At 42.5% G+C, this 26189-nt stretch overlaps 1 protein-coding gene across 1 annotated transcript; it reads left to right on the top strand.

Annotated features, from left to right (window-relative positions):
• Window positions 1–472: 472 nt before the first annotated feature.
• foxo1a (forkhead box O1 a) lies at window positions 473–25651 on the top strand. Its single transcript, XM_029516718.1, has 3 exons — window positions 473–1525; window positions 20807–20998; window positions 21371–25651. Exons 1-3 carry the CDS (start codon window positions 833–835, stop codon window positions 22556–22558), a joined length of 2073 nt encoding a protein of 690 aa, XP_029372578.1. The 5' UTR covers window positions 473–832; the 3' UTR covers window positions 22559–25651.
• The last annotated feature ends 538 nt before the right edge of the window (window positions 25652–26189 follow it).

Here is a 26189-nt window from a genome sequence, read left to right as displayed (position 1 = left end):
TTAAGAAAACACACGTATTTCCCATTGTCTCAAACCGAGAAGATAGTAATAGCAGATTAACTGCGACAGCACCATTATTGCCACTGAGAGAGGATTTACTGACGTTTACTTTTTCTTTATCTTTTCTCGTAATAACGAGATCCTTTTCTCGTTATTACGAGACCAGAATCTCGTAATAATGAGATAATGTGTCTATTTTTTTTAATCCAGTAAATGCAATACGCTTCCGTAAGAAACAGAGTATTTTTTTTCCATTTACCTTTTTTTGTGTTTTTTTTTTTTTCCCCACATATTTGCCAGGGTAAAGAATGAAAACAAGGAGTTTAGGATTAGTTTTATTGCCCCCTCTCCTTCCCCCTCAAAGTCGTTCAGCGTCATTCATTGGCGCTAATCGGCTGTCAATCAAAAGTGGGCGGTGTCGGGCGCTAAATGATACTTCCAGTAAGTCCTGACATGCTGTACAACACAGAGAGTCAACAGGCTGGACGGCTCCTCATCACTGCGACCGGACAACAACAACAAGCCAGCGGCTCGGCGCACTCTGCTCACACACACAACTTTTCCCCTCACTTGAAAAGGACATTTTCGTTTTGCCACTGTTGTTTCAAATGTTTTGCCGGCTTGGGATGTAAGTGTCAGTGTAGAGTTTTTCGCCGAGGCGGAGCAGCGTCTTCCCGGACAGATTCATCTCCTGTTCGCTCATTTCAAAGGCGCGAAGAGGCTCCTTTCATTTTTGTTTGTTTGTTTGTTGTTCTTTCCTCGAGAGCCGAAAGGGTTTTATTTGCTTCTTTTACATGACATTGTAAACACTCGGCTCCGTCACCTCTCGACCATGGCGGAAGCGGCCCAGCAGCCACACCTGGTGGAAATCGACCCGGATTTCGAGCCCCTGCCGCGGCCCCGGTCCTGCACTTGGCCCCTGCCCCGACCGGAGTTCATCAACCCGGGCGATTCCAACACGTCGTCGCCGGTGCCGTCCGTGAAGCAGGAGCCCGCCGGCACCGCCGACTTCATCAACAACCTCAGCCTGCTGGAGGAGACCGAGGACTTCACGGAGCAGAAGCCCGTCATCCTGTGCTCAGATTTCCAGTGTCAGGAGAACTGCGTCCACCAGCAACCTCCGCAGCAGCAGCAGCAGCAGCAGCAGCAGCAGCAACATCAGCAGCAACAACAACAACAGCAACAACAACAACAACAACAACATCAGCAGCAGCAGCATCAGCAGCAGCACCCGAACCCCCAACTCCCGCATCAGCAGCAGCAGCAGCAGGTGCCTCTACTCTCCTCCCCGGTCGGATCGTCGTCCTCGGCCGCAGCGGCCGCAGCCGCCGCCGCTGCGCAGAGGAAGAGCAGCTCCTCCCGGCGAAACGCATGGGGGAATATGTCATATGCAGACCTCATAACCAAAGCTATCGAAAGTTCTCCCGAGAACCGACTAACTCTATCTCAGATCTATGACTGGATGGTGAAGAGTGTGCCATATTTCAAGGACAAGGGGGACAGCAACAGCTCTGCAGGTTGGAAGGTACGTTTGTTTTTGCTTTTTTGTTGTTGTTGTTTACTTCATTTGGTTCTTCCATCCAGGAGATGTATCCGAGTGCTGCCTGCTGTCCCCGCCAGGAGAGTTCACAAACAAAGTTTTCCAGTCGGGAGTTTTGGTGTGTCTGTCATACTAACTGGGATTTATTGTGCTTTGGGCCATATTTTTATCTATTGTGGTATCACTGTAATACCTCCCCAGGGCTTTCTGGCTTGTGTTTAACAGACATTTGCTGTTTCTTTTTTCTTTTTTCTCCTTTCTTTTGCCAACGCTGTTTCTTTATTTGGCCAGTGTCAGCTGGGGTTGTCTCCAGCTCCTCCTGCTACCCAGAAATGGATAAGCATTAGAAGCTGAATGAATGAACGTTTCTTTATTTGTCTCTATTCTCTCCATCATCGTTGTCATTCCTGCCCGCTCACCTACACAGACCTCAGCTAATATTTGCCCTGCATCATTGCTTTGTCACAAGAGCATGCATGAAGATTTAAGTGACTGGTGAGCTCTCCATGATTTGCTCCCTTCGTTGTCATCCAGTTCATGCCAATGGATCACATTGACCAATTGCAACAGTGACCTTAGACAGTCAAATGAGTTCTCCCTGCAGTATGTTATTTATATGAGTCTGCTGACTCAACAGGGATTTTCTTTTCATTCTGGCATTCCTGAATGTACCAAATACTCTGAGTTGTTGTTTAGTGTGATTGAAGAGGCTTTTTCATATATAGCTGTATGGGTGATTTTAAAGTTAGTGTGCTATTTTCCATATTAGAGTGTGCCCTTACTGAGGCTTTGTTGGGATGTCTGATATAGCAGAAGCATTCATGTGTGCTGGAAACTATCCAAAGCATTACACAAGAGGGAGACTTAAAATTTCTCATGTGGTGTGACGAGCCCTCCCACCGAACACTATTGAGGGGCGTAGACCTCCTCTTGGAGACACACAGTTTCATTTGTGTCTGACAATGAATTGATGACAGTCTACTCTCCCAGTGGGAAATTATATTGAGTCTGTAGTCACACAGTGAGAGATTTATTATGGCTTCCCTCTGTTAAATGCTGTCTGGGTTGCTGATGAAATGTAAAGCAGTTGTGGGGTGTTTTTGTTGTTGCCTTCCTTCTTATCAGAGCAGGCTCCCATTTGTAAGTCGCGAGAGGTGACACACTCATATCCGTCACAATTGCCAGTGAGAATTTCTTGTCTTCGCAGAGTTGCATAAAAAGATAATTCATTCACAGCTTTTTTGTTTCATTGACATTTTTTTCAGGGTTGACTGAGAAAAAATACAGTTTTCAGCACCACGGTGCTCCACGTTCATTCATTTGACCTCGGTGTTTATAAAAAGGACAAAACTCGTGGCGAGTTGTCAAACGTTAGTGCTGTCCGTCAAATTATATGAGAGTGGGAAAACCCCTTCAGTGTAAACAGCCAGGTGCTGGGTAGATGTGTTGCTTCCGCCAGTGATATTGTCGGAATAGGTTTTGCCATTTTTAAATAAAGCAACATCCCCTCATTTATTCAATACACGGGATTTGAATCTGTGCTACGTTTGTGAGTTTGTATTGATTTGTTGATTGATTTTCTGATGAGATGGTCAGATTTTTCATTTGGCCACATGATTGTCAGCAGTCATCTCAGCCACTCGGTGACCATGAAACAATTGTGGTCATCACTTTCTCCATGAAATTCACTGGTTACAGTGTTAGTGGGAAGTTATTATATAGCAGAGTGTAGCTGAAGCAAATCACCATGAGTTAATTGTCTCCAACATCATTAAGTAGATCATTTACATCTTGAAAAGCATGCATTACATTCACAGCCACCGAGAGTGTGAAAGTGGCTTTGTGTCTCCAGTAACACACCTAAATAAACAGTGGAGTTGTTCGCCACCGCTCCATCCGTTTAACAGCTTTTGTGTGATTGGCAGCTTTGAGAGGGGCGCTCAGCCACCGCCTGGGCTCGCTGCTTATCCTGCCATGTTGCAGGTGGAGGCTGAGTAATACTGTGGGAAAGAAAAGTGCCATTCACTGCTGCGAAGGGAGTTATTCATAGAGCGCCCCTCAGTTTCACACAGGGGGGCTATCACACATTGTCTGTTCAGAGCAAGCTTACTTATGAGCCGAGGCGAGACGAAGAGAGAATGCCTCTGTGGTAAACATGACAATGTAAAATGGTAATTTTCTGTCCAGCCCCGTGTTTACTCTTGTGCTGTTTCTTTTTCAATGTAAAACATTGTTTCCAGACAGTAATTAATCAGTCAATGTTTAACTCTTTGATTCCCTCCATTAAAATATTTGACCAAATATTTGTCCAGTAATAAATCAGTCCGAAAAAAGAGGGTATAATAGTATAGCTTTTCATCTCACACTGCATTGTTATATTGTGTCTTCTGGAGTGATATGATTGATTGGAGACAAGCAAATATGTAACTTGTGTGGCAGACTATATTCCAAAGGCACCAGCTTTGCGAAATGACTCTAGACCTTCAAACTAAAGCACTGAGACTAATTAACCTCTCATTCTCACCCAGCAAGCCCTCAAGAGAAAATGAAACAATGCTCAGAATGAAAGTATGATCTATGGTGTGTGGGAATATCGGGCAATGCAATGGTTAATGTGAAGTCATGAAAGCTGAAGTTTCTGTGCCATGAGTGAGAGAGAGACCTCGGTGGCTGAAGCCACAACACAAAGGTCATCCTGACAGACTGTGTTTGTTGTAAGTTACTTTTAGTTCCATTTATTTTTACTATAATTTCTGTGTATTTCTGAGTAGCACTGAGCAGTTGGGACTCTCCTGACATTAACCAGCTCAAGCACGTGAAGCTTTCATTAATCTAATTGAATCTGAAATTTTAAGGACCACATTCAGTTGAGTCTGAACTGAGTCAGGGCAGCCTCCACACTTCTTGGCCCATCTGCAACAGTGTGAGCTTTGAGGACAGTTGTACCAGGTGGGACCAGTTTGGAGGAGCTCTCCAAGTGGACTGGCCACTGGCCCTGGCACAGGACACTATCCAACAGGAAGCAGAACAGATGGCACAAATTATTTATCACCATACCAAACCTTTCTGAGCTGGATATTTATTTCTAATTAGCTTGTGTCACTTGACAAAAGGTAATTAATATTAAATAGTTTCAGACTGAAATACAAGCACAAGTAGCACACGTGCATTAATACAGTGTAATGTATCACTACACACACACACACACACACACACGTACTTGCATACCTGCCAAACATCTGTTCTTTCTTGTATTTCTCTACTATTCGTACGTCACCGTAGGATAAATATTTGGCTTCAGCCAGTGGAGCTGCATGGCTCAGGCACTCTTTGATGTCAGTTTGGAGATCAATTCGGTCATAGGTTTTCTCTGTACTCTGCGCTCTCTTGACCTGAAATTCCAAAGCCTATGCTGGCAAACACTCCCATGGATGTCAAAACAAACTGTGCTGGAGCAGACAAACAACATAGGTCCGAGCAGAATGTACAGCAGGTGACACCAGGGTCATTACCATGTAAATGAACCCATTGACTCCAATCCCACTTAGTTTTACAGTAAACACTGCAGGTATCACCAAAATGGGAAGTTCAGATAGGTAGTGGAGTAGCTTAGGGTGTGTGTGTGTGGTTTCAGGTGGCTCTGATCTGACTTTACACCTACACTGAAAGAAAGAGGTCTCAATCTGGATGTATAAAGCATCTCTTCATCTTTATGCTTCGTACTGCCCATTGGGATAGCCTTTAAAGTCAGGAATGTCAAGAAATGAAACCTCATGAACCCAGATTAACCTGGAAGAAATGTTGCAACAGTTCATGCAATATTACCACAATGAGTCACATTTTATCCATTTGCCAGCCGGAAGTCCCTTATCACTGAAATCTTCCTTGTTCTGCTGTATATACTACCAATGAAACATTTAAGGTTACCTAATGTTTAACCTCTGTCATTAAATTGTCACGATTCAGTGTCTTAGTGTTCCTGAAATTAAAGCAGAGAACAAACAAGGAGATTTAGAGATTTGAAAACAAAGACTCATAGGATCTTTTTGTTGAGAAAAATCTTTTTTTTTCCGACTCCGCAGCTGAACACCACAATGCAAATCAAGTATTTCTCAGAAAGTTCGTCCCACAAATATGTTGCAATCGCTGTTTGCTTTGCTGTCACCTTCTGTCCGAAAACTGCGCCGTTCTTCCAACATGTGAAACCATATTCTCCTGGTGAAGGATGGACCTCTGTCCAACCAACCAACAAATGCATCAGGATATGTAGCAACACAATTTGTTCAAACGATGTCTTTGTAGGGTAAGAGGGTTTGTAGGTCATCAACCCGTAGGAATTGCCTGCACTGACCGCCAAGACTTCATTTACTTCCATTGCTGAAGAAAAACTGTAAATTGGCCTGAATCTTAATCACAAATTTCTATTAAATCAAATCTTTACCAATTGTATCAAACTCTGCTTTAATGTCACATTAAAAGAGCTATTTCCAAAGTTCGCTATCACGAATTTGGCAACATCAGCATTAACAACTCTTACCAGACCAGAAGCAATGAACAAAGAAGTGTGTGTGTCTGTCACCTCTGCAACGCATTGCAGCTTTAAGTCTGCCCCTGTGCTTCTCAGAGGGCTTACTCTAACCTCTTGTATTACAAAGACAACGTAGGTTGACCTGCTTTGTCAAGACACTATCACCACCATACAAGGAACCTCATGCAACAGTAGAAAAAACTTGATGAAAAGCTCCTGATGACTGTAACTACTTCAAGTTTAAGTGATTGATAATTAAGTTGTGCCAGACTGTCCTTATAAGCATGGTAGTGATGATGCAGAGGTGTAATGAAATTGCTGCATTTGGTCAAAATAATAATTCCCAAGAACCTGCGGCCCATGGGGAACAGAAGCTGAGCAGAAGCGGAGTTAATGCATTCTATTGCTGAGTGAGCACTGAGCTGGTTAAACTTTACCATCAGTCACAAACTGCTTGTTTCTCTGGGTCTGAATGTGCGTTAGTGGGATAGGGAGCTGGAAAGAACAGCAGTCCTCCTGTTTCTACTGGTGCAACACTCACACACACACACACACACACACACACACACACATAGATGTACACCTCCCACCACCCCTGAGGCAGTCTAGGAGTCCAACTTTGGCATTGCCCCAAGACATGAGGGGCAGCTGTGTTTCTCAGGCAAAGAGCTAGAGTAGCTCTCCTCACCCTACTCCCCATTTCCTGCTTGCACCGCCTGCCTCTCCCATTCCTGATATTCTGCCTCTGCACAAAGCAGGCCACACTTAGTGTTTGCAAGGGTTACAGGACCCCCCCTTCCCCCTTTCAGCTGAACCAAGGAGCTAACCGCTCACTGTCTTTTGAGGAGAATGAAGAGATAAAGAGAGAGGGAGGGCACAGCAGAGTCCCAGAATGCTCGAAGTTCAGACTGGGTGACACTTGTTAGGAGTTGCATAACAAGACATTTACTGGAATCAGGGAGCCGCAGGCCAAAGTCTGGTGCCACTGGTTAGTCAGCGGAACTGTGAGGCACTGTGTTAGAGATATGTGGGACGCTAGTGTGTGTATGTGTATATGTGTATAACCTGGGCCTCATAATTAAAGCCCTGCTGCTGGCAGATGCACAGACACGATGGCAGGCAGACAGACAGGCTGACACAGAGAACATTCCAGCACAGGCTTTTATATCTTTTTTTATTGTGGCGTGATATTCTTTCCTTTTCTCCTCATCTGATTTTAATCCAGTATCTTCTTACAACTGCTTCTTCACCCGCCTTTGCTTTTCATATCACTTAGTGCTTTGATGTGCTGAATCACCATGGCTGGCAACACTGCGGGTGTTAAAAAGCAGCTGTGAGTGCTGATGAAAACTACCTGTTAGTCTTTGTTCTGCTCTTCGTAAAACATCCTGGTAGACGCTTGGACTGACATAATCTCTTTTAACATGTTGGGTTTTTTTGTTGTTGTTGTAGTTTTTGTTGGGTTTTTTTTTTTTTTTTTTTAGTCTTTTATGTCAAAAAACTGCAAATGACCATCACAAGTTCAAAAAACATCTGTAAACTTGGCAGTCAAGAAGAATGTTAAGAGAATAGCCTAAAACCCTCTTCTTTTACTTACCCAGGGCTGTCTTCGGAAGTGGAAAGCACCATCAATGTAAACTCTATTCTGTATCACAGCTTTTCCTTCTTAAGGTGGTACACTAACCATGTAGCCTCCGCACATCTTGTCCCTGTACTATACCCTCTAAAACGTACAAATAGCCCCATTAACACTCACACCCACAGACTACTCCATTCCTAGTAACACAAAAGAAACAAACGACCAATGTCTTACAATTGAAATAAACCAGAACATTCTTTAGTTGATAAATGACTTCAATGATGAAAACAAGTGTAGTTAAATCAGCTGTCACAAATAGACCCACTTGTTTATGTGCCGTTGGCTCCGCATGGAATGAAAATGTGATGCAGACGATTGAAGAACATTGTCGTTTCCAAGTGATGTAATCATGCTCATTCACACTGATTTGATTGGGCAATATTGTGAAACTAGTAGCCCCGCAGATTATTTCACAACTTCATGTTTTCCATCATGTTCTGCTTTGTTTGCCCCACTCCCCTCCCAGCATTAACACCCTGTGTTGGTGTCTGCCTCTTATTTCCTCTACTAAAGGAAAAAAAAAAAAAAAAAAAAAAAACAACATCATGGGAGATGAATGTCTGACTTGAAGCTCAACAGAGCCAGGAAAGCAGGTCAGTGTGGCAAAGCAGGGATATCAAATGCCGTTTGAATGTTTATATCTGTGTGTGGTACATGTGCACTTATTTATGGATGCAGGCATTCTGCAGCTATGAAGTCACACCAGTTTAAACCTCAAGCAAGTATCCCATGTGCCAGTGCTGTCTGGGTCGCAGTTTTGCAGTAAAGCTAGTAACAGTAACAGCATGTCCAGAATGGCGTGGGCGGAAGCCAATGGGCGGCGACAGATGCCGTGAGATGCATACCGCTCAGCGACTCACGCCTGTCTACCTGCGTGCGGCTGGCTGTTGAAAAGGCTTTACTGTTTGTAGACCTGTCTCAGAAAGTTTGTTTGCTGTTTTCACTCCAATGTCCCAAAAACATGTAGAACCTGTTTAATATGTAAACAAGCTTTACTCAGTCATGGTTTTTGGACTCCAATCTGAGCAAATTTTATGATTTGTGAAAATATTGTGTGATGAATTGCAGCACCTCAAAAGTAAATTGTGTTCCATCATATAGCTAGTTTTTCCACATCTTCATATAAAATATTCTTCATTATGATTCAAATGTTTTTCTACATTGCTTTCTTTTTTTCTTTTTTTCTTTAATGAAATCGCTTGCTAGGCTCTGAGCAAAGTGAAAGCAGCTATTTTACCAGCTTGGGGCCAAACTCTGACTGCAAATTAGTTAAACATACTTCATTAAACTGTAAGTTTCCTTAGCTGAACTCACTGTATTATAACACACAGCTGGTGCCACAGCTGATAGCTTTGCACTTAAAGCGGCTGTATCTCACTGGAAAGGACCCAGGAAAAACCCTGTGAAGTGCCCCTTTCATTTAGTGAAGTCAAACAAATCATGTCAAATGTGTACACGGGTGTTTCCAACCCACCTCAGACACTGGCATCACACAACCCTGCGGCACTCCTGCCAGAGTTTTGTTTTGTCAGTCCTTTTTTCTGGCTGTAGACCAGAGGACAGATCAGTGTAGCCTCCAGTAACTGCACACAGTGTAAGTGATACAAAAATAGAAAAAGAAAAGATACCAGCAGAGAATAGAAGCACCTTCAACAGGACAAGGGACAGGTACCTACGCAGGCTGCTTTACGCGAGAACCTGAAAGATAGAGTTGACATCCAGCTCCATGGTCAGGTAAACAGTCATTTAGGATGAGTCAGACTGTTATGTTTTTCTGAGTGCGGGTTTAGTAGTAGTGGGACGAGAGCATGTGATCATTTGTTTTGGCAGTGGGTTTGCCCGGGCATGGCAGTTTGTTTCACAGATTACATTGCGGCTCTGTCTGCCATTGCAAGTTCTCATCAGTCAGAAAAGTGGGAAAAAAAAAAAAAAACTCCTGTGGGGTTAACGGGAAGACATCAGCTGTGTTTTATGGTGTGGGAAGAGGAACTAATGTACAGATTTAAATAATTTCACCATTGAAGTGAGAAGTGAAAACCCTCAGCACTTCTTCACACATGAAAAATGTGGTGTCCCATCAATTTCTCATAGCTTATGTGTGTGTGTGTGTGTGTGTGTGTGTGCGTGTGCATATGCGTGGCTGCGAATACACAAGGAGCGAGCAGTTCAGCACTTTTACGGGACCGCTTACTGTTGAGGGCCCCAAACCACAGGCATTACCCAGACCCACATTGTTGTGCAATTCCTGCCCTAAAGCGATTATGCATGGTGCCTGTCAGACTGGCCTGGCATTATCACACAATCACACATGCATTCAGACCCTCTATCACATACATGAGCACTCAATGGAGCTGTAGAGCTGGCCAGCATGGGTGGAAATTTAAACACTAACTTTAATCAGCGGTGTTGTTATGATTGTGCATCACACAGCTAGTTTCCCGCTCCTGTTGTCACAGGAGCTAATAGTTGGTCTCGGGGGTCAAAGCGCATAAGAGTGTAGCCAAAGTGCCCTCAAGAGTGTTCAGTTTTGGTTTTCACTTGTATTGCAACACAGCAGCGTTATTGTCCGTCTTGTATAGCAAAACTCTTGCTTGACATAGTGTTTATAAAAGAAAAACCCCACAGAGGGGAGAGGTTACCAGCAGTCAGGTTTCACTTGACATCAGCTTTTACTCGCAGAGACCACCATGGGCTAAAAGTGAATAAAAACAGTCTTAGGTCCAAAATAAATTTTTTTTACTGATTTCCAGACCCAATGTGGGATGGTGAGAGTAACAAAAATGTAGTTTTCCTTGTGATATTTGTGCCAGATATAAACAACCATGTAGGTTTTGCATGTAGACGTACTGTAAGGTCTGAGGGTGGCAATTTCCAGTGCAGCTGCCCATTCAGGTTCCTGTGTTTGATTCTAGGAACTGTGGTAGTGCCAGGCAGATCAGATATGGTGCCACATGTGCGTCCATTTCTTTCTGAATGAATCATTCATTAAGGTCCTGATTGAAGCAATTGACAAGAGAAAAGAAGAAGGACACAGCAGTTTATGTTGGGAGGTGAAGAATCCAGAATCCAGAATCACAATGTTCATCCTTTGACAGCATTGTCATTGGGTGTTTTATTTTGTAAAATATTTGTAATTTGTAAAAATCAACAGTACAAGCAAAATGAAATTGTTTGTAACTCTTGGCCTTCTTCTGCGCATTTATATTGTCAACATCCTCTATTACTTAAATACTCTGTCTGCTATCATCTGTCTTATCTAGTGCTCATTACTGTCCTGATGATAAATGCAAAAAAATAAATAAATAAATAAAAAAATCTGGATTTTTCAAAGCACCATGACCTCAGGAATATAATATAATAACATTTATTATATTAAGTTCCTGCAGTGATAAATGGCTGCATAAATTGAATATAATAATGAGCTTGCCTTATATTGTGGTTTTGACATTTTTAATGTCAGCACATGTAGCTGGATGCAGTGATTGTAGCAGCTGCAGGGTTCAGCCTGACAGGAAGACACAGTTTTGAGAGCAGCAGAAAGTATGCAGTACCAGGGTAATGATGTCACCAGGAGAGGAAGTAGCACAGAGCATGACGTCAGATTCAGCGGTTTCTTCCTCTTCCCAGTGTTTCCATCGTTTATTTGTTTGTTGTTGTTGTTTTTTTTTTTTTCTTTATTGCTCTTCGCATGTCTTCTCTGTGTAGGGAAATGGTTTCACACTGCTGCTGATCCACTCTACACGATCATTTTAAATAACTACAATAGTGATGTTTAGATAATGCGGCAATCGTTCTGTGGTTTACTCACAATCAGCTAAATAAAACTTTATGGACTTGATTTAAATAGTGCCAAAGTAAATGCTGGAGTCAGGCTTTGGTTTACTCATGTGCACCTTCTGTCCTGACTTGTATGCATGCCAGTTTGATAATGGCCCCTCTGATTCGGGGATGCCAAGTCCAGGTCTTGGTGCCTTGGTTTAATGTCACAGTTGTTACTATGCTTCACGAAAATGTGAGCTCTCACTTTGACCAGTGCAGTCTTTCATGAATATGTTAATTAGAGATTTTGAATGCTGAGTGTCATTTCTCTTGCCAAGCAGACTGATCAATTAATCCACAAAGGAATTAAATTACCAATAAAACTTTTTTTTTTCCAGGCAGCAGAGGAAAGACATTGTAAGACTTTTATTTAGCATAGCAACAGACCAAACGTGTTTCATCTAGGCCGGTTCAACGACATAAAGACCAAAGAGCAATAACACTTCGTACTAATAAAAAAAAAGAGGCATAATAACAATATTAGTTTTTAATTTCAAAACACGATGGCTTAACCGTGACAATCAGAGCAGAGTCACCACATAGTCAACACTTTGTGTTTTACTTTGTGTTTATTGTGTTTAATAACGTCCCTTTCGGCCATCTTATATTTATATATTTTCTGATCTGTCACTGATATTTCCTTTTCATAATGAGCCTCTGAAAAAAAAAAAAATCTGAGTGACTGTAATGGCTGCTTTAGGTTTCTTGTCTTTCTTCTTTGGAAACCTTTTTGCAGCTGCAGCTGCACAGAGTGAGTCATGCTTACAACCAGTAAACAGGTAAGTGCATGACATCTAGTTTTTCAAGTTTCTTTCTGGCATTATTAATATCGAAGGAGAGTAAAAATCATCAAGATTTGGCTTGGAATTCCATTCAGACTCAATGCATGTAAATAAAGGAAAGGAAGACAAGTTAAGAGATCACAAACACCCTAACCTGCTCTCAGCAGCTATATATTGATTACATTATCCATCCATAGGATCTGACATCAACATAAGCTTTGGTCCAATACTTACATTTCTTTTTTCTTAAGCAAAGAGTTTACTTAACAGGAAAAGACACAAGATGTGAATATTGTAATATTTAGCGTTTCAGTTGATCAGATAAACTTTATTCTTTCATCTTTAACACATTGGGGATAGGGGTAAAAGGATTACAAATACAAATAGAATATCATCAGCATATAATTTAACCTCTATATACAAAGTAAGTTCAAAGGTTATACATGTGTATTTTAGCTAAATTTAATTTAATAAAACAACAGAAAAGTACCAAAGAGAATTCCTACCAACTCTGTCACCAACTGGATATTTGTTGCTGAAATCAACATCCAGCCATAAAAACAGCTTGGGGATATCCCCATGTTTGCTAGGTTGAACTGGGGTAACGAGCATATAAATATAAACCCGCCGCTCACGCACGCACACACACACACACACACACACACTGTCCTCACCACCTTTTCGTGGTGGGTCAGGCCTGTGGATGCAGGCCGCCACACAGGCACCCAGCAGTGGTCCACACACTGCATCTTTATCCAGGCAGAGCAGGCATAGGCCCAGCCCAGCCGCTCTGCTGATCAGAGGCGAAAAATATCCCCGCTCCACAGACACCGCTCTGTGCATTTACAGACTCACATTGTGTTGCACATAGCAACACATGCACATATTTTAGCATGGTAAGCTTTGCCAGCACAACCCGGGCCCTGTCTGTACACATGAGCTATGTGCAGCTTAAGTCTGGGTCAGGAAATCAGCAAGCATAGGTGGGAGCTGAGCATGTAAACACCAAACGCTGACTGCAACTCACATGCTGCTGGGACATTATTTTAGAAATATGTGTAACAGTTGCCATCGCCCCCGACTACCTAAGAATGCGTATCGTCAGAAAGAAATGCAAAATGTAATGTGAACCCCCAATGCACCCAACGTTTATAGGCCTTCCAGCTCAGTTGGCTTTAGGGTTCTGTGGTTAGATTAATTAGACTTTGAATACGTTCCTCAAGAACAATTTTCACACTTGATTTCAACTCGAAGCATTTGAAACTTTTAAAAACAGGTACAATGTTAAATCTCTCCTTGGGAAATTTTTCCTGAGTTATAGTCAAGGCACTAATCATATCATTATACATCATAACAAACAACAGTGTAGAATTTCTTGAATAACAACCTAAAGCCTAAGAGTGACTAAACACAAATTCAAATTGACAACTTGGCCATAGTTAAGAAGAAGCAATGGCCAAGGGTTTTTTTTTTTGTTTTGTTTTGTTTGTTTTCCTTTAAGTTAGCTTAAACTTCTCAAGGACAGTTTGATTTGGCCAAGCCAGACGGAAATAGAAGATGATTTCTTATTCCCTCACCGAACTCTGTTTGTTTGGAACCATTATGAGGGGGAATCTTAGCCGCTTACAAGATGTGCAGTTAGATCTATGTCTTCCCTTTTAAAGCCTACCTGCACAAAGGCCCCCGTCTTCACTTTTTCCTCTTGTTTTGCCCAGTCAGACTACTGAGTTTTGATTAGGAAGCGGTGGCTCTTGAACCCACTGTTTTCTTGAGCTGCTCCCTTACGTTGCACCTGCCAGTGCCTCATTTTTACAGTGTTTTACATAGAAACCAAAGGCATTGGTGGGATCAGTATCAGGACTGGCCAGCTCTTCCTGTGCGGATACAATGCGGCAGGAAGTTCTGTTAATAGCCCCTTCACTCCTCCACTCGTCTCACACTATCATATGGCGATGAAAGAACCTGGGCTGTCAGTGGCTTAGCTGCTTCTGCACAAAACCACCCACTGGCTATATATCATTTGTCTGTAGCGTCTGTGAGACTGATCAATCTTCAGCTGAACCAAACACTATCCATTCAGGCTTCCAAATTCAACTGTGTGTGTGTGTGTGTGTGTGAGATGGGGGGTTTGGGAACTTGCTTGCACTCCTTGCAGCGGATTGTGAAAAGGAGATCCTGCCAAGAGGCCGTCAGTAAATACATTTGCAGACAGATTTGCTTCTGCATGACTTGCATTCTCTGCCTTTTTAATGGTCATATAACTCAGCATCTGACAGTGACCATTTTAAAGAGGTACTTTCCTGGAAGATATAGACTTACTTGAGTGCATAGAACTCTAAAGTGAATTTTAGGCGCTCCACACTGAGCGCCCTGTGTCCGGGCCCTCCTCTCTGCGCTCTCTTTGCCAAATTCAATTATTGGAAGCTGACGTCAGCGGGTGAGAAAGGGACCTTTTTTGCTCCAACACAAGCGCGCGATCAGCTGTGGCCAGAAGTGTACGTGCGTGATATCCCAGAGGACCAAGTGAAAAGGACAAGAGAGGAATTGCAGAAAGGAAGGATGGAGGGGAGAGGGTAAAAGCAACCTATTTCGGGTTCGAACCATATCCTAGGGTCAGTTTCCATTTTTAATCTGAGACTTTTTTTTTTTTTTTTTTTACAGAAATTGTGGCCTAACAGATTTCTTTTTATATCACTCTTAACAGTGACTCGTTTATGCCGCCCTGCCCAGTCCAACCTGGGGCGCTGTGGTGTGTTGCTTGCTGCTACGCAACATTAATGACAACAATCATTTCCTTTTCTCCAGACCATTTTAATGAAACCAAGGGTGTAAATAATAAAAAAAGAGCCAAGGCTTTACATTTCCTGTGCCTTGCTTTTTTTTTTCTCTCTCTTTTTTTAAATCTTAAATGCCTTTTATCATCATTGTTGTATTGACTTGAGTAAATAGGTGAGTGATTATCACTGGTCGGTTCAATATTGGCTCTGATGATTACCTATGAAACTTCAAACGCATGAAGTCATTACAGGCTATTCATATTGCCCTGTGAACGTGGTAATGGTGTGTGTGCGTTTGTGTGAGGGCAAGACTGAGTCCTTGCGTTTAGCTGATGATACATATGTCCAGACTGCTTAAAGCACAATATTATTATTATCACCCAAAAGATAAATACCATATAAATAGATAAACGAATCTGTGAAATGCCATTTTAAACTCTTCCACTAAAAACCAAATATCCCAATACACAAAATTTGGTCACAGGCCCCTAAAAATTCATGTAATTAGGTCATGTCCTTGTTGATTATTCATGCCTAAAAAAACAAAAAATCTGAAATCTCCCCATTTAAGGACCCAGGTAGAAATCCTGCATACTGATTTACAGGTTTTTAATGGAGCTGGACATGAAGATTTAAAGCAACAGTCAAAATGGCTTGAAAGCTTTGTGAAATTGTTCCCGAAGATATCTTAAATACTTCTCATGAAAACTTTTAGGGCCATAAATATATTTTCCTACAAAATATGTCCAAAGGCTTGGATAAATAGACTCTAGACGTTTTCCAAGTTAAGATATAATTCAGAAACTGTCTAATAAAACAGCAAGCACATGAGATTATCTGAGCAGACATGTGATGTCAGCTTTTTTCACTTGATGGCTTTTTCATGCTCTATAGACACATATCTCATAGAACCATCAGCCAAGAAGAAGAGAAAAATAACTACTGCCTCATCCCTGTTGCTCATGTCTGTGCTGCTCCTTCCCCGTCTGCAGGTGTTATCACTCAGTTAGCCCACTTTTAGAGAGCCTGCTTTTATAATCTAAGGGAATCAGCTGTAATCTGTGTTCACTAAAGTATATCTGACACCTAGGGGGGAAAAAAACCTGCTGTGAGCTTCTCTTTTGATGACTCCATGATCCCACTGAGTGGTGGTTCCCCATCACTCATTGCCCCGCCATCTCACCTGGAGCTGCTGTTGTTAAGAAGGCTGACCTGCTGAGCCGGTGTTAGCCTAATAACAGGTTTACACGTTTTCTGCCTTAACCGCACAGCTCTCGCTCAGCACAAAAGCTCCAGACATGACCAAGCTACAGCTTTAGGACTACTTACTTTGGCGGTTAAGAAATGGTGCACTGCCTGCTCCTATAGGCTGTCCTCGTCGCAGCCGCAGACGTGACACAGAAAATAGCCAGTTACAGTACTAGAATTCACCTGCTGGAACGTAGGCAACAAAAGGTGAAAAAGTTTGTTGAGGACAGCACCTTTTCTTTGGTGCGTTCAGTGGAAATAGTGCAGGGAAACCACATTTTTTCACCTCCATCAGTTCCATATCACTGATAACTGTATGTGAAACTACTCAGAGAGTTGATAGCGTGCAACTTTCTACCTGCTGCACGCTTTCAGCCTGTGAGGAGGTAGCATTGCTGCAGACTCTATGTGCGTATAGCTGTATGGCCTTTGCAGCTGAGGTTTCTCTTGTGGCTTCACCTGATTCAAAGCAGCCCTGCAAGTAGGTGGTGTTGCACTCCACTCTTCTGGGGATTTTTCTCATTAGATCAGTTGACATTTGAGCAGCTATGAGAGGTCTTTGTGCCAACATCGGCCTGACACTCTCTTTTCAGCTTTCTGCAGGTACTTGGCGACTGTCTGCAGGAGACAGCAGAGGAGAGGAGAGGAGATGGAAGGACACAAGATGAAGAAAGGAATGGGGGAGACAGTGGGTGAAATGAGAACAGGAGATGAAAGAGAAGGAGGTGACATAACACAAGACAAGAAGGAGAGGAGAGAAGGAATGAAACCAAATGAGGGACAAAAAGCAAGAGATGAAAAGATGATGGAAAAAGTTGAGAGAGGGCAAAACAAAGCAAGAGGGAGAGAAGATTAAAAGATGGAGGCAACAAGAAAGGAAAGGGAGGGAGGCGAGAAATAAAGAGAAGGAGAGGAAAAGGCCAGGGTGATGTACCGAACACTATGGCCTTTCAGTATTGCTGCCAGTGAGGGAGTTTAAACCAGCACAGTGTGTTCTTTACTGATCCATGCCCACTCTCTCTCTCTCGCTCTCTCTCTCTCACACACACACACAGGGTCTGAGGCCATGTTGAGTCATTACGTATCCAGTCATGTAACTCTCTTTGAGCCAGCGCACAGCAAAGTGAATATTACTGTCTATTAACAGATAAAGTGTGACATCGGGTATTAGTGTCTGTAGCTGGACATGGGGGAGGGCGAAAGCAAAATCTGCGGTGTCCTCTTGACTGACGACACTGCGGCTTCGCATTCCTTGCCTTTTTCTCTGCCTCAGGACCGCCATGCTTCCTGTGAGGCAGGAAGTTAGCTCTGTTTCCTGTCACTGCGCTTTCATGTGGTCACTTCCTCGTGTTTTGCCAAGCACTGCTCTGTTCTGTTGACTCAGAGTACTGAGGTGGTGCTCCTCGCGGTGGGCTCACTCAGGACAGAGAGAAGTCTTATTATTTATTTTTTTTATTATCTTTGGCTGCGTGAGGGAGCCCTAGGAGAAACACTTCTGTCAGATTACTGCCTGTTGTCACGCCATTTGTTCCGATTACTGTCTACTCATTTTCAGTTTAACTAGAAACTGCAGACAGTGTGCTGTGAGTTCATGTCACTGAGTCCACGCTATTCTCCTGCTCAAAACTTTCTCCATGATGTGTTGCATTTTGTTTTTGGAGGTTGTAAGTGTCATGTTTTCGTATGACACAAGATAGGAAAGATAGAAGCATCCTCTAGCAGCAGTAATCAGCAGAGTTCAGCTCTGTCAAATCGTAGGTTTTGTAACATTGCTGAGGAATGTTGATTGTGATGACTGCCTGGCGGGGAATCCTGCCTATACTGTTTCCTAAGAGATACTAAGAAGTTTTCTGTGATTACAGTTGAACTTTGTACTCAGTGATTAGCTGGAATGTTTAGATTCCTGCATTCTGAAGATAAATCACTGTCAGATATACAGTAGTCTCTGAAGAAAATGAGACTGATGTATCAAAAAGAAAATGTTCAAGGCTATGGGTGGCCATGTGCATATCTCTCCGCGCATGTGTGTGTGTGTGTGTGAGTGTGACTGTGCGTTCATATGTGTGTGTTTACCTCCTAATCGCGTGTGTTTATCAAACCACAATATCACTGGCTCCAGTGGAGTGAGCAACAAAATTAACACCATACCCCTGCTGTTTGTCACATAAGCTGGCACACACACACACACACACACACACACACGCACACACAGTGGGAGAGGTTTTCCATTGGCCCCAGCAGTCAACCTCAGCCACACACAGCACATCAAGTTCTGGTAATTCCCATCAGAACAGTTTTTAATGACCCTCGTACTCTCCCTGTTGCATCAGGACTTTTAAACTAGTTTTAAAACGTTCTGGGTCGTCATTGCAGCCGGCAAACTGACTGTTACGTCAACCAAAATAGAAACCAGAGTACTCTGAAGTGGAGTTTGTTTCTGTGCTTTCTGTCATCAGGATGATATAGGGCTGCAACAGGACATCCCGGCGTCTGCGCTCACATTGCAGTCATTCCTTGTTGCAGCACAGCTGAAATTACCAGCACTCTTAGCGGTCATGGGAAAGAGAGGCTCATGACCAAACTTTTCTCCTCAGCTTTTTGTCATAGCGACCAATGTGCAGTAAAAGGTGTGGGGGCAGGGCAGTGGGAGAAAAGCATTTGCTAGGCTAATCAAGGAATGGTTGTCAACTCCTCCAGATCATGCAAACGAGACCAATATTATTCGCTGAGACAGTTGGGTCATTTGAGTCAGAGGTAATTTCATTCATTTGTTTAGGGCCCAGTGTTCTGGAGCGACCTCATGTGCCCTGGAGTCTGGTTGTACAGCGAGAAGAGGATAAGTTGTAATATGGCAAGTAGAAGAAGTAGAGTTGTTTAAAAAAAGTGGAATAAATGGAAGATGATGTTATTTATGGAGCGGATCAGTTGAATTTCAGAAATCAATAATGTTACTTAATAATTAAAGGAGAACTCGGTTTTACTCATTTACTTTGTCGCTGATGTCCCTAAAGTTGAATAAAATGGATTGTTATCCCATTATGGGAGATTTAACAAAGCAACAAAATTAAAGGCAGAAAGTCTTTCATCTCTAAACTAATTTATTCAGCAAAAATGCCAAAACAGCTTTTTACTTGTAGGGATTAGCTAATCTTCCCTGTTTTATATTATTGTAAATTGAATTTAATCTTTCCATTTGGGATTGTTGGACAAAAACAAGCAATTTTGAAGGCATCACTATGTGCAACGGAAAAAAAACTTAAAACTAGACAACCCATTGAGTAGTTAGCTGGGAAATTGAAATTAAAATTGAAACAAACAAATGTGCTGTGAGTGGGATGAGGTTTGAGAGTCAAGAATGAGAAGAGGAGATGGCAGAGATGAGAAGAAGCTGAGGTGAAGGCGGAGGAGACGGCAGACTGTGAGCCAGATGTGAAGCAGTGAGTCACAACAGGAATGGGCTTCATGACGTTAGCCACTATGCACGCTAAGCTCTGTGTGTGTGTGTGTGTGTTTGAGAGTGTGAATGTGTGCAGGGAGTTCCAGCCTTTCTTTCAAAACAACAAGCTTCACGCATGCACAGTAATGTCTGGCCAAGGCTCATTACTTCATGTTATGGCCTGGCCACAAAACAAGCCAGGCCATTGCAGAGCACACAGAGTATAAATTACTCTCTGAGGGTGGATGTCACTTAAACAATAGTTAGGGCTTAGATAGAGTCAGAAAGTTAAAACAGGTTTAAAAGCAAATGAGCTCAAAAATGCTCTGTCCCAGACGAGCGGCAGCAGCAGTAAAGCAGGCCTGAAACGCCGGCTCCTCACTTTCTGAGGTTTGCTCAGCAGATGCTTGGCCAATATTCTCGCTGTTTTGTTTGCAGTGTTTTAATAATGCTTCACTAGCTTCCTGACAAAAATTAGTTTTTCCACCAGGGGTGTCACTAAGCAACATTAGAGTGCAGAATTCATGTGCCTGTAAGAAGGAAAGATTAGTCTGTTTCCTCCCTTTGATTCTGTGCTGGTTTAGACAAGACACGTAGTCAGGTGGAATGTGAGTGTTGGTACAATAGTGTTTTACAATGGGCCCCTCTGTTTTTGTAAAGGAAATAAAGGCCCACTTGTACAGTGTGTTTGGAGATAAGAGTGTCTGCAGTTTAATCCTCAGTCTGCTCAGGATGTATTGCTCATGGAGTAAACTTTTTGGCACCTATTGTGTATGGGTGTTTGTACTTGTGTTTCTTTGAATTGCAAATAGCATGAGGACGCTGTGTGAATTTAAAATCTTCCTTTTCTCCTCCATAAGTCAGCCAGCAAGCCCGGCCTGTTGTTTTCTAGACAAGAGCCACCTGTACTGGGGGATTTGCACTTGGACGCTAAAGTAGATCTTTGGTGTTCTGGGGAAAAGGGCAAACACGCGTCTCTTCCTATTTGTCCGCTCCTCACTCAGCTCTCCTCTGTTTTTCCGCCCTCTCTTATCCAGAACTCCATCAGGCACAACTTGTCTCTGCACAGCCGCTTTGTTCGCGTCCAGAATGAGGGGACCGGCAAGAGCTCATGGTGGATGTTAAACCCGGAGGGTGGGAAGAGCGGCAAGTCCCCCCGACGCCGAGCAGCCTCCATGGACAACAACAGCAAGTTCTCCAAGAGCAGGGGCAGAGCAGCTAAGAAAAAGGTAAACAAATATAATGCGTTTGGCCTAAAGGGGGTACAGATATTGGATTTCGGAATTGAAAATTGAAGAAGGATTTAAGCGGTGAAAGCCCAAAAAACATCATCTTAATCTGGCAAATGAGAATGCTACATTAAAATTAAGATCTGCAATTTTTCAACTTCTCAGACTCATGGAATGATTCTTTGTGTGTAGGAATCATGTCGGCACTGATAATGAATTGCATCTCTCCTATTGTCTGTAACTATTGCTTGGTTTCCATTCCCAGTATCCTATTATGGCTACATGACATTATTGTTTTTGATTTTCTTTCTATCAGCCAGCCAGTATTATTTCCAGTGGTTTCAGACTAAATGTCACACTGTCTCCCCACAGCTGTCTCTGCAGGGCGGCCCAGACGGTGGTGCAGACAGCCCCGGCTCCTACTCTAAGTGGCCTGGCAGCCCCAACTCCCACAGCAACGACGACTTCGATGCATGGAGCAGCTTCAGGCCTCGGACAAGCTCCAACGCCAGCACTCTGAGTGGCCGCCTCTCACCCTTCATGCCTGAGGATGATCTTGGGGAGGCAGATGTGCATATGGGCTACCCAGGAGCCCCTGGAGCCAAAATGACAGCCACGCTGCCCAGCCTAACAGAAATGACTGGCTCTCTGGGACACAGTTCTGAGAATGTTATGGAAAACCTTCTGGACAACCTTAACTTGCTCTCGCCCAACAATTCTCAAGTCGGCGGAGGTGCAACGACTTCTGGCTCCTCCCAGTCCTCCCCATCTCCTATGATGCAGCCGAGTCCTGGCTACCCCACTTACAGCTCCCCCAGTATGGTCACGCAGCCTCAGCAGGAGTATCGCAAGTGTGTGTATGGTCAAGCAGGAATGAACACCCTGTCGCCCATGCCGCTGCAGACACTGCCAGAGAGCAAGCCCGGCTTCGGGCCCAGTATGGGCCCGTACAGCTGTCCTGCGGGGCTCCTGAAGGAGCTGCTGACATCAGATACAGACCAGCACGGGGAGCTCATGCCGTCAGTGGACACGGTGGTGTCTCAGTCCAGCGGAGGCTGCATGCTTCCGCCGTACAGCAGCAGTCAGCATGCAGCCAAACTCATTGGGGGAGGAAACGGTCACCTGCACAGCCTCTCCCACACACACCCCCACAACGTGCACAGCCAAGCCCCCACAACGTCACCGACTATGAATGGGCGCCTGCTCATGTCCCTGAGTCACAGCGGGGGCACCACACGTTTGCCTACAGCCAAAAGCCCAATGCAGATGCCTTATGGCCTCTCCGGCCACCTAAGTGGAGGAGGCATGCCCGCTGGTTTCTGCCCCCTCAACACCAATGGATACGGCCGACCGGGCCTGGTGCCGCCCTTACACCAAGAGAAGCTGCCCAGCGACTTGGATGACATGTCCATCGAGAAGTTCGAGTTTGACATGGAGACAGTTCTCCATGACACTCTGATGGATGGGGACTCGCTGGACTTCAACTTTGAGCCAATGGTGACCCAACAGGGTTTCCCCCACGGGGTGAAGACCACCACACACAGCTGGGTGTCAGGGTAGAAACTGGAGTATGAAAGAAAGGTCCGTGCATCTGACTTGTTATAGCTGTTTGAGACAAGACAGGACCTGGACAGAAAAATAAATAAATAAATAAAATATGTGTCGCAGGATGAGTAATCGTCATCCCAACATCATCTGCAGTTTCTGTAACATTTCAACATTTCTCAGCGAGTCGTCTTCTGCTGAGGACGCAACACCATTAGAGCCCCTGAACTGAAGAGGACGAAATCAGAAAATTTATTTTTTGAAATATCACGTTCTGTACAAACAAGTGTACAATAAGTGCCAAACATTTTTGCCTTAACGTAAGAGCCAAACTGAAACACACCTCCTCTGGTTTGATCACCAAGGTTAGAAATACTATACAGTGGTTTTATCCGCAAATTTTTATTTTATTATTATTATTATTTTTATTTTTATTTTTTTATTTTTTTGCAGGAGACACTGCCAACTCGCATTTATCATCAGCAGCACAATCTGTACAGGTGTACAAACTCATACCACACTGTTTACTGTCTCTGCAATCAAACTTTGTTGTATGTACAGTGTAGGGATAACTGATTACCACTACAGACAAATTATGAAGGTAATCTGGCTCATGGGTTCGTGGATGATGTGAAGCAAGAGACTTCTCAAGGGATCCTCGGATGATGTTACATAGTAGACGGCTTTGTTATTGCCTGAATGTACATAATGTCATCATGTAGTTTGTAAAATCAGGTCTTGTAGTGTATTTTATAAGACTGTAAATAGTGTTTACAGACTGGAAGCAAAAATTAAGGCAGCAGAAATGAGTTCACAGAGAAAACTGGATCCGATTCCTCAAATCACACGTCTAGTTGACAGATCTGTGCTTGAGAATCCTTCTCAATTAGGCTGTAAAATGGTAATACATTTTCTGATTCCTTGTACATACATTACGAATGTATATTAAAAATGATGTAGTTGGTGTTTACTAGATTTAGTACATATTTGAGACCTAAATTATTTGTGGTTAATATAGATTTATGCTGGTGCATAACCTGCGCTCAGACGACAGACTTGTTCTGAGTTATTCGTCACTCTGAACCTTAATACCACAGAGGCCTATTTATCGTGCCTAACAGAGTAGACTGCAGGCTTGAAGGGTTTTATAATGTAAATGTCTACGGTCCAGAAGATGCTCAAATTCACCAGTCTTGAAGAGAAATAGTGAATTTCCTTTACTTTCACCCCCCCGCTTTCATTAGAAGAAGCGAGTGGCTGTGGGTCGTTCTCGTCGGGGTTACCTTAGTGAACGTTGGGAAATATTCTCAGCTTTACATGTGTTGCTTTCATACCAACTGAGGCTGAAACCAAGCAGAGATAGTCATTAAACTCACTGTGAGTAACCAGCCTGTCCTCCTGTTCAGTTATCAGATTTTTATTTATTTTTATTTTCATCTTCTCCTCAGTGTGACTGATTTAGATTAGTACAGTATGATTCCTCTGATGTCGTCAATAGGAACAGCTTTACCGCTTTTAATGAAACTCCACTTTCGGTCTGCCCCTCCTACCTCTACCTGTCTGTGTCTTTTTAAATGTTTTATATAATGGTAACAGGTGGTAGCGCGATAGCTCCAGTCATCTTTTTGATAACACATACTTGTTTTTGTTTTTGTTTTTTTTGTTTTTTTTTTTGGAAAATTTCCCCTGAAGAGCTCTACTAATTGTTAAGTATCTTATCAAGCTTGTATATTTGCATTTTCCCAACTTCTCCCACTTATTGCTGTACTAACAATGAGCCTGTCAGCCTGTTGGTCACATATTGTGTGCAAGATTTGTCTGTTAACATCACCGCTTCTCATGAAGTCGACCAGCTCTGTGGTTGAAAAACCAATTGGCTTAAACACAGCTAACTAAAACTGAAAACTGCCAGTTCGATTGCAACATTAAAAAAAATTGATTTCCACAGAAACCACATATAGCAGCGTGTGTCCGATCATGTGTTGTGTACGGAATTGGTGTGTGCAAATTCTTTAAATTAGTTTTGGTGTTTAGCTGAAATGAAAACCTGCATACACCCAAAACCAGAAATTGCACATGATCTGCCGCCGCTGTGAGAGATTTTTACGAAAGCCATGAAGCAGGCAGGTTTAAGAAGAGTAAAATGAAATACTTAACATTTCAAAAGGCTCTACAGAGAAGCCGTGAAAGAAGCTGCTGTTAGGCTTTGGTGCCAGGTGTTGCCTTTTCTTACCCAAACATGCCATATTGTACTATAGCCAAATTTGCCTTTGAAGTCAAAATGATATATTCAGCATTTTTATCATGCGATATATGTTCAGAATTATATATATTTGTGCCGGTCACTCAAGTCAGGATAAACTGTAATGAATCCATGTAGTCAGTGTCACAGGGTTCACTCTAAAAAGTAAAAGAGCTGTACTAAGTAAATTATATCTCTACATTTTGAAATGATTGAATCTATGCATTGTATTCCTTAATTTTATGTTGCTATTGTTATTTTTTTTTTTGATTTTTATTTTTTTTTTCCTTTTTGGATTTATGACAGAGATATTTTATTGTAACATAGCGCTGTGAGATATTATGGTGTTGTTGTTGTCAAAACTCTATGTTCCAGATAGTTATATGGGAAAAAAAATGAAGTTTATTTAGAAAATTAGATGATGCAGTGATTGATATGCTAAGCTTTTGTAAACTGACAATGTTGTATTTCTTGTATTTAGCTACAGTTTTTAGAAAATAGCATCAAAAAGCAAATTACTGAAAAAAAGTTCAGATATATTTCATTTTTAAAATGAAACACACAATATTTAGTCTGTCGGAGACGTTCTGCTCAGAATGCAGGTTCCGGACCAATTTTTTTGTAATTTTATGAATAGAAAGATATTGCACTTTTACTTACATTTTATAACAAAGTGCTCCTCGTGAAAGGAGGAAGAGTACCCAATACATATTTTAAAATAAAAAAATCTGTTACATTTAACTTATACAATAAATTGGAATTGTGACGTGTGATTTGCAATCAATAAGAATATGTAACTTGTTCAATATTAATGTATTAAGACCTGAATAAATGTACTTCTGTGTTAAAGATGTGTCTGATCTGTCATTGAACAATGAGAAAGGTGCAGAAGAGGATATGAGCAGCTGTGAATTTTGGATTTGGCACTAACGTGACTTGCATTGTAGATGGCAGATCAGTGAAGAAGACCATGAAATGAGCTTGAAAGCTAATTATTGGCTGTTTGAGCCTTTATTGTTCTGTTGCATGTGAGTAATCTTGTCGGTCACTGTTCGGTGGTGGCGAGTAACTACTGTTATCCAGAGGTATGAGTAAGTCACGTGCAAGTCACAAGTTGTGGTGAGAATCGGTGAAGTTAAGCTGAATCCCTGCTGTTTAAGTCTGTATGAGCGAATGCAGCCACACACTGCTACAATTATTTTTATCAATCGTATCAGTATCATGACTTCTGTTTGTTTTTCAGCAGGGATGCCTAAAGAGTACTGAAACATGAGCATGAGCTCAGGATTTTATGTAGATTTGGTTTTGAATCTTTTTTATTATTACTATTGCTTTCATGAAATGAGGGATTGATAATTCTCAAGTCAAAGTCAAAGTCAAGCCATAGTGTCAAGCCTCAAGTCA

This window comes from Echeneis naucrates, chromosome 13 (genome assembly GCF_900963305.1).
Source record: "Echeneis naucrates chromosome 13, fEcheNa1.1, whole genome shotgun sequence".
Lineage (NCBI taxonomy): Eukaryota > Metazoa > Chordata > Actinopteri > Carangiformes > Echeneidae > Echeneis > Echeneis naucrates.
This window is presented reverse-complemented; position numbering and strand designations above follow the sequence as displayed.